The 10,248-nt window shown below is 33.4% G+C and overlaps 1 protein-coding gene across 1 annotated transcript in view; it reads left to right on the forward strand.

The window, feature by feature from the left end:
* LOC111084943 overlaps positions 1–10,248 on the forward strand; it is a 99,105-nt gene that overhangs the window by 64,805 nt on the left and 24,052 nt on the right. The window contains exon 2 of the mRNA XM_022381624.1: positions 9,007–9,167. Within this exon, the coding sequence (XP_022237332.1) occupies positions 9,007–9,167 (161 nt within the window). The remainder of the gene's footprint in view (positions 1–9,006; positions 9,168–10,248) is intronic.

Here is a 10,248-nt window from a genome sequence, read left to right on the forward strand (position 1 = left end):
ACCGAAGAAACGGGAAGAACATTGATGTCAAACGAATATACATCCTCATTTATCCTGTTTGTGTGTGTGTGTGTGTGTGAAATCTACGTCTTTTAGTCTCAAAACTACGTGTTATGGTCTTTCTTTTATGTATTGTGTTATGAGGTTTTCTGAAAAATCTGTACGTAATGGAGAAAAATGAATATCATTTTCGGATTCAGCGTACAGGTATCACTGTAGAACATGAAAAAACAAGACAATAAAACCATCACAGGCCTGTGTTATGCATGCACTCTGTAGACTATAACACAGCATGACATATGAACTTCAAAAGCAAGAAACAAAAATGTTTGTTACTCTTAATTTTGGTTTTATTTACTCTTGAAACAGAACACTACCGGGGATCCTGCACAAGTACATCTAGTATACGAGATATATGACGACAATTGATTTAAACCAACTTAAATATTTCCTTTACAGCTCACTCGAATGGTGTTTAAAAAGACAGAAAGAAAACAGTAAAGTAACCTCGTAAACGACGTACAAAAGGAAACTGCAAGAGATGTAAACATTTATGTTACGTCACCAGTATAAAATCGTCAAATAACATACTTTGGCACTCATTCGAAGTATTACTCTTTTTTGTGGCGTAGTGAGCAGCGGAACAAAACTATGCGCTACGACTCCAGAGAATTACACAGAAATCGTGGACTTTCAGTCGTTATTCTATTCGCTGTCTCACTGTAAGGAAAGGTAAAAAATCTCCGAAAATAACGTTCAACCCATTATATTTCTAAAGCCGCTTAGAACATCAGGCGAAATTCTGCTTATTATAATTTCAGTAAATTCATTTATTCTAAACAGATATGCGCATTCTGATGAAAACAGACAGACCAAAATAAATATGCATAATTGAGAGAGACAATTCAACACTATACACAACTATGAAACTTGGCTAATATATAACTAAATATATAAATTACAATTTTACCTTAAGTCGAGAAGAAGATTGAAAATTGAACATTTACAACCCAACTTTTCTCTGCGGGTTGTTTAATGTGTGCCGGAGAGTGAGGCGAACAGAAACTATTTTACCTTAAGTCGAGGAGAAGATTGAAAATTGCACATTTACAACCCAAATTTTGTGTACAGATTGTTTAATGTGTGCCAAAAAGAGAAAATAAATTACACCATAAAATTACATCCAGTAAACCGGTATTATGATGTTACTATGATAAAAACCAGTATTATGCTGTTATTATGATAAGCACCGGTATTACGGTGTTATTACAGTCAAAACCGGTATCAAGGTATTATTATGGTAAAAACCGGTGTTATGCTGTTATTATAATAAAAACCGGTATTATGGCAAAAATCGGTGTTATGCTGTTGTTATGGCAAGCACCGGTATTACGGTGTTATTATAGTAAAAACCGGTATTACGGTGTCATTATAGTAAAGAAAGATATTACGCTGTTATTATGATAAGCACCGGTATTATTCTGTTATTATAGTAAAAACCGGTGTTATGCTGTTATTATAGTAAAAACCGGTATTATGGTGTTATTATGGTAAAAACCGATGTTATGCTGTTATTACAGTAAAAACCGGTATAATGTCAAAAATCGGTGTTATGCTGTTGTTATAATAAGCACCGGTATTATGCTGTTATTATAGTAAAAACCGGTGTTATGTTGTTGTTATGATAAGCACCGGTATTACGGTGTTATTATAGTAAAAACCGGTATTACGGTGTTATTATAGTAAAAACCGATATTATGCTGTTATTATGATAAGCACCGATATTTTGCTGTTATTATAGTAAAAACCGGTATTATGGTGTTATTATGGTATTATAATGTTACTATAGTAAAAAACCGGTATTATACAGATACAGTTTTAAAATACATAAATATCTAGTCAGCAAAAAACAAATGATCATCTATTTATTTTAAACATCGCAAATGAAACGAGCTTGCCCCGACGCTGCTTGTTCTTTTCCAGAAGGCAGGTTTGCTCAGAACAAAAATCTCCACAAACAACGACGTCCATTTCAAAAATTTCCAGATTGAATTTAATTTTGGCTTTTCTATTTCACCGGATCTGAGGAAAGTTATTTATTTCTATGCTCGGAATACCTTTGTTTTGGAAATTTCAGGATTACAGAGACATATAGAAATCCATATACTAACCCAAACTCATAATCAATAAGAAGTAAAAAAAAAGCGTTTATCGATCAAAGGTTACCTGCAACTAAGTTGTATACAGTTGTACAATTATATTATAGAATGTATAACAATAATATACCAATGGCAAGTGAACAGTAATTATCCACATTTCCAAGAAGCTACCAGTAAGAGGTTTAACGAAATCCTTTAAAATGAAAAACTTGTCAGTCGTCCCAAGTTCGTTATAGTTCAGGATCTTGTTGTGACTGGAGATAGAGAATCTGTTTAACGATGGTTGTATAAAAGATTTAGAACTACTTGTATAGAGGAGAAAGTTTCACACTGTACAAAATCTATATGAACGAGGATGCCTGTGGCCGAGAGTAAACAAGCTCCTTTGACATTTTACGTACGATAGATCAAAGTTGTTTGAAAGATCACATGATAAAGTTGAAGCGAAATTGGAGAAAGGAATGGATTGGCAATGTTTGATGGCAGTTCAGGTAAAACAATATTTTGTTTATCTATCGGTGACCTACATTGTACATTTATTAAATAGACATTTGTTTCCCATTTCAAAACAAACACTCCGCAAACTGACATATGCACTACAATACTTGCTATTAATAATTATTCATATGACTACTCACGCCCGAATGAAATGTAGAAAACAATGCTAAAGCAAAGGACAATCAAGTAGGTTCTTAGATGAGGACGATTTACTGTCGATTTACATATTTGAATTACACTGAATATGTTCGAATTTCTTTAGTTTTTAAAAAGTTTCTTACATCTTTTTCTTGCTTTAACTTCTATAAAATTGATAATAACAACATTTAGTTTAACTAACTTAAAGAGAAAAACAATTGTAGCGCTCTTTACGTCTGTAATAATGCACGAGCTCTCAGAACGAAAGTGAAATGTAATGCTAAAAACGGTAAATATGTGTGTGTAAGTCCTTATATAAAGACATTTATTTTTGATCAAAATAAAGCATATAAACATACCATCGCAGTTAGATCATCACGTGCACATAGACTGTGGCTATGCCTTTTTTGATCATGATACTAACTTACTCTAGGGAAATTACATAAAATATACACATTTTTCGAAACGGAAGTTTAGTGATAAATGTTTTCGCAAGGTAAAGTGGAAATCTTTAAACGTATTGTTCCATACAGGGTATGCTACCATAGAAAAATTGTTCCATAGTTTTAATAGATATAAGTGTATTCTAAGGGTAAAACGGAAATCGTTAAACGTATTGTTCCATACAGGGTATGCTACCGTACAAAAACTGTTCCATAGTTTAATAGATATAAGCTTCTCTATTCAGCCACGCCCTTAAATCAGACACAGGGGATTAACCGAGTCCTTCTATTAATGGTGTTTCTCGCCTTTTTCCCCAAGTTCCTGCTGCAGTTCGACCTTTAAGAATATTTATAAATATATCTGATTAATTATTTTATAAAAATAGAGATATATTACACGAACTATTTAGTGTAAATGCTCATTATTTAGCTATAATATTTAATAACCCCTGCAAAATTAAGATCTGAGCATATATAAAATAATTGAAAAGTATCTATAAAATATTTCCAATAACTGGTAAGTAAAAAACAAAAGGCGTGCACCATTCCTCCGTTTTTATTTTTGCTAGTACTCTGTTTTGATGTGATATATTCCAAAATTAAATGAAATACTAAAGAATTTGTAAATAAGATTGGAAGGTATATTATCAATTGGCACAGCGGTATGTCTGCGGACTTACAACGCTAGAATCCGGGTTTCGATACCCGTGGTGGGCAGATAGCCCTTTGTGTAGCTTTGTCCATAAATTCAAAACAAACAATCAATTGGCAGAAGAAATTAAAATATGGCAGAATTTGAAAGAGTGGAAATGTTTTCTTTCATGCGAATTTCCAGAAATTATCTTTTTTTAAATAAAAACTGCTTTTACATTATCAGTTGTACGACTAGAAAATAAGTTGCGAAATCCTCGCGCAATCGAATTGAAAATTAACCCCACGCAATGGGATTTCGTCAGACTCGTCAATTAGGAGGAACAAGTCGACTTCGTTATAAATTGCCTACTTCTCCAGAATTACGTACACAAATCGGAGAATTTGGACTCGGTGGATGTTGAACAGTGATGGCTTAGCGGTGTTTGTAAAATAGATTGTACACTCGGGTAAAAGCCAGTGGGAATAAAAAACTTCCAAAGAAGCTGGAATAATAATCGAATTTTTCGAGACGTCAAACTTACGCACAGGGCATTAGATTGTGTTGGCGCTTTTATTTTCAGCGTCATCATCAAGACTGACAGTTGAAATATATTTATATTGCTTTTTTTGTTGTTGTTAAGCTACTCTAAAACTAACAACACAAAATTTTCAAATACCTTATTAATAATATTTGTTATCATTACAAAACTAGATTTATTATCTGACTTTAAAAATCTCAGTAACCCCTTTGTTTGAAATAGATTGGCTGGTTTGCTTTGTTGATGTACATTTTACAGGTAAGATCTTGCTTAAAAGGTAAGTCATGTCAGGGAGACAGATTTTGATATTTTCTTCATTTTGTAAGGACTGAGTACGTTTAACTTGTAGTAACGTGACTTCTGCATTCTTTTAACCTATGATTAGGTACAAGGTAAACGCTTCCAAAACAACATTGGAATATCATAACACAAATAAATACTTTATACATACTAATCACCTTCTGAATAATGAACACGCAAAGGCTAGTGAAAGAAATGTATTTGAATATTAACATGCATAAAGGCACAAAGAAATGGTATTTATCATGCCTTAAAACGCAAAAATGGTAATTGATGTAAATACATAAGCTTTTACTGTACCATCGCGAAACTGATACAATGGTTACATATTTTTACATTGTCGGACATGAATAATCAGAAGTTAGAATTATTGTGTAATAACAAAACCTACCAGTTTTATGCCTCTAGATATACTAATTATTATTGCGTTGAAGAGCTAGCAAAGTTAAAATTACAGTAGCACAAAGTCTGTCAGTTATACCACCCTAGGTAAACATATTATTATCATGTTAAGGAGAAAGACAAGTTAAGATAATGGAAACACTAAGTCTGCGAATGATAACAATCTAAATTAATTTGATTATCATTAATTTCAGTAGTGAGCCAAATCAAAATAATAGCAGCACATATTTTTTGACTCATGCTACTCTATATAACATTATTACTATTACGTTCAGGAGTAAGACAAGTCATATTATTCTAGACAAACTGCCCCCAGTGGCACGGCGGTATGTCTGCTGACTTACAACGCTAGAAACCGGGTTTCGATACCCGTGGTGAGCAGAGCACAGATAGCCCATTGTGTAGCTTTGTACTTAACTATAAACAACAACTAGACAAACTGGTTAATATTTGTTGTTCAGAGTCAAAGTATAGATAAAATGAACCAAAAAAGTCTTAAAATTTGTCATGCTTCATTAGAGGACTTCGGTTTACTTGAAAATACACAAAGTAATCGAGTGAAACAAATTTACTGGCAATCTTTTACGTAACATTATACAAATAGAATGTCCAAAACCAAATTGTTTTTAGACAGTATATCTGCAGCTCTGTGTTTCATAACGTTTGATATGTTCTGTTTTTTACTTTTTAAAAGTTTATTTTCCATTGTTTTTTTCCTAATGTTTTCATAAAATTACACAAGACTTATCTGTGTGATCGGTGTCCTTAATTTTGAATTTGTAACCGAGAATATAGATAATTAGTCAACATCACTCACCACAAACTCTTGGGTGACTACTTTCATTTGACTGAATAGTAGGATTTGACCGTCACTCTTATAATGCACCCACAGTCGCAAAGCGCTAACCACGATTTTGCAGCACCGAGACGCGAACCATGGACCTTCAGAATCACAGTCCGGCACACTAATCACTAGACCTCACCAGATCCCAGTGTCCATTAACATCCATCATTTATTTATAGTTCTGTTTAATTTGCCGAGCCTCAACTGAAAAGCTTTATATTATTATTATTATTATCTAATGGTTCGATCGAAAACGCTAAATTGTTTGGTTAACCGTTTGCTCACGATTTGGTTTACTAAAATAGTCCCTATTTCTGTGTTATTGCATTAGATAAAATGAGTTACCACTGTTTGATAAAATAATGTTATTCACAGATTCCATTGAATCGATATTGTGTCTTTAGCCAAACTTCAGCTTTATATACATCTCAGATATTGTGTTTCCTGGAAAAACACAAACTTATATCTGATTTTGGTTGGAGCATTCTTCACTTGAGTGCCCTTAATTTCTCCCACAAACCATTTCCTCTCCGAGCTTGCCAGAAATGGCATCCGTTAGTACGAGATGCCATTACTTGGCACATCACGTGATCATTGGGTAATAAGTCTTCGTTGGTTGAAAAGGGGGAGGACCAAACAACAAACTAAATAACAGAGATCAAAACTATTTACCACATTTTTTCTGATTTACTGAGAATTGTGATGGCTGAATTAAGTGTTTCATCTACACTTAACCATTAAAATCTAAACTTTTATAATACACACCCTTAGCAGTGAAACACAAGAAGACGAGGAAACCTCGCGTGCAGAAAACGACAGAAAGATGGCAGTACGCGCGTAAAACACAAATATTTGCCCAGCTTCCCGCAACTTGTAGTAAGCCTATTATCTCTTGTATGATTTAGGAGGAACTGTTAGTTCTTGGGTCCTAATCAGACGTTATTGACTCATGATGCATATACAACGAGGAACATTTCTAAGTGCTGCACAGGATAGTTTTTCATGTTTCGTGTTTTTCTTGGCAGATTACTTTTTCTTTTTACTTTCTTGAGTTAAGTTTATGATTCACCAGATTTGAAATCGTGAAACGTTTCGGCACTTCAAACAGAAAATATTCAGTATGAACAATAAATGGGAAAAGTGTCGTAGATTATTTTAGAACAAAGAAAATATTCAGTATGAACAATAAATGGGACATAGTGTCGTAGATTACCTCGCATTATAAATGGAGCAAAGTGATGTAGGTTGTTTGAAAGGAATACAAAAGAAATAATATAAAATCTTAAGTAGCGCAAAGTTTCGAAAATTATTTTAAGTTATAGAAAAGTATTCACTATGGACAATAAATTCAGCAAAATGCTTCTACTCATCTTAAAATACAAGTAGGCATTTAATATGAAAACAAGTAGATCAAGCTATTGCAAATTATTTATGAAAATATCGAAAGGTATCCAGTTTCAACAGTGAGTTGAGAAGATTTCTTAATATATTGGAAAGCATTCAAAACAGACAGAAAAGGAGCAACGTGTTGCATTTATTCGACTATAATATAGAAACTATTTAATATAGATATACAAAGTAAAACCAAGTGTTGTAATTTATATTGGTGGAACATGAGAAGATATTGAATTGTTTTATAAGTTCTAAAATAATCTACGACACTTTTCCCATTTATTGTTCATACTGAATATTTTCTACACTACACTCTAAGATAATATTTGACACTTTGTCCCATTTATTGTTCATACTTAATAGTTTCTTTGTTCTAAGATAATCTACGACACTTTTTCCCATTTATTGTTCATACTGAATATTTTCTGTATTCTAAGATAATCTGAAACATTTTGTTTCATTTCTTATTCATGCAAAATATTTTCTACATTCTAAGATAATCTACGACACTTTGTCTCATTTATTGTTCATATTTAATATTTTTTTGCATTCTAAGATAAGCTATGACACGTTGTACAGTTTATTTTTCATACTTAATATTTGCTATGGTTTAAGATGATCTATAATGTTTTGCTTTACTTATTGTTTTCTTTAATCTCACTTAGAACAATTCCGTATCTTAATGTGTTTGTTAAAACACCGTGTTTTGTTTGGTTATTACCTGAAAAGTATTTGAGTAATCCATCTGTCCACTTTGTGTTTACGATACCAGAGCTTCGTCAACTTCAAACAAAATATTTTATAAAATTGCCAATGTATTTGCATGAAGAGAAAGGACAAATTAATATATACATAACGTCTCGATACAGTCATTAATGCTCTAATCGTTATGTGTCAGACTTTATTTTCATATTGTTATATTTCTTGAGAAATCTATTGTATACTTCGTTAGCATAAAATGGTAATTTATTTTCTATTTATGGCTGCATTTAGGACTGTGCGTGGTTTGTAGTTAGTGTGCCCAAATTGTATATCTGAGAATTCATGGTTCACATCCCTCTTAGGCCAAAACGTGATCCAAGTTTTGGATCCATTGTGCTCTATGAGTGGTAGTGAAATCCCACTATTCGATCAGAGAAGAGTTCCCCAATAGTTGGCGGTGGGTGCTATTGAATAGCTGCTTTCCCTCTAATCTGTCAGTTCAGAATTAAGGACAGTTATATACAGATAGTTCTTGTGTAGAAAACTTTAAAAAAAAACGACCAAATTTCACAAATATTACAAAACGAAAATTACCTTAACTATGAGCTAGATTTTGCTTGTTTGTTGTTAAGCAAGAAACTGTACAATGGGCTATCCGTGCTGTGCCCACCGCTGGTATCGAAATCCGATGATCAGCATGAGAAGCCCTCAGACTTACCGCTGAGCCATGTAGGGGTGTATGAGCTAATACAAACGCGTTAATTATGCATTATTGTAAACGAAGTGTTATGCTTTTCTGGTTAGTTTTGTGAAAATGTTTTACAGAACTTATTTACAAGTAAGCCTAATAACTGGCATGAAGAACGTACAGTACATGGCTTTTAATGTTCAAACGCTATTTATAAAAACATTAAATTTTACATAACTAAATGAAATTTGATGTCCTCTAACAACAGAGTGCCCACCAGCTGAAGATGGAACAGACAGATTTGCATGTCCCACCCCTGACAGAATGAGTCGGTACCGATGCATAGACGATCATGAGCTGTGCGATGGTTTCATTGACTGTCCTCAAGGGGAAGATGAAGATAGACAAGCCTGTATGTTTTATAAAACGGTAAGCTATGAAACAGTATATTTTATACACTTTAATACCTCCTGCTATATAAACCAGGGGAAGTGGAATTGTATTAGCAAATAAGTTAGGCCTAATGTTAATTACACCTAGTTAATGTTGTTTTTTTTTATGAGGACTCCTATTTTCTTGGATCGTTCAAACGAAAGTTTACCTGGAAGATTGAGAACATGTTTAAAGTGAAACAAATAATAGTAATAATAACAATGTTACGTGTTACTGTTATTCTATTACTTTGTTTCACAGTTTGTTGCATAAACTTTTTTTTCTCAGCCCAGTTGCTCCCCCTAGTGACCCAGCGGTATGTCTGTGGACTTACAACGCTAAAATACGGGTTTCGATACCCGTGGTGGATAGAGAACAGCTAGCCCTTTGTGTAGCTTTGTGCTTAACTACAAACTAACTAACTAAACTAACTCAGCCCAGTTACATGTGTTGAATCACCCTTATTTATTACTATTTCGTGTTTGATTTCGCAAATATTTGGTAAATATCTCTTCACAGGATGTAAGCTATTTAGATAGTTAGTGAATACTACCCCTAGTAATCAACCCAATTATGAAAATATACAGATTTTTTTCATAACATGTATATAACTCTCATAGACAATTTGTGTACAACTGTAGTTTGCTTGAAAAATATAGTTCTAAATTCTCTTTTTTTTTAGTTCTTGGATCACTTTTTTTTCTAAGGATTTTCAGATAACTCAGTGAAACATCAAAGTAATTATAGTTTGAATCCTGTTTTTGGTCTTTTTAGTTATTTCAAGTTATTGCGCAGGGTATCTCTTCTACTTTTAAATGCCCCCCAGTGGCACAGCGGTATGTCTGCGGACTTACGACGCTAGAATCCGGGTTTCGATACCCGTGGTGGGCAGAGCACAGATAGCCCATTGTGTAGCTTTGTGCTTAATTACAAACAAACAAACAAAAAAACAAGCTTTTTTTGTTTTTTGTTGGACAAAGAAAATTAATAGTTCTGGAAAAAATGTTCCAGTGCAGGCTCGTCGTAGAAACGCCATCTACTAAAACCAGAAGAAGATGCGAGGAATTCTCATGAGCTC

Source organism: Limulus polyphemus, unplaced genomic scaffold (genome assembly GCF_000517525.1).
Source record: "Limulus polyphemus unplaced genomic scaffold, Limulus_polyphemus-2.1.2 Scaffold179, whole genome shotgun sequence".
NCBI lineage: Eukaryota > Metazoa > Arthropoda > Merostomata > Xiphosura > Limulidae > Limulus > Limulus polyphemus.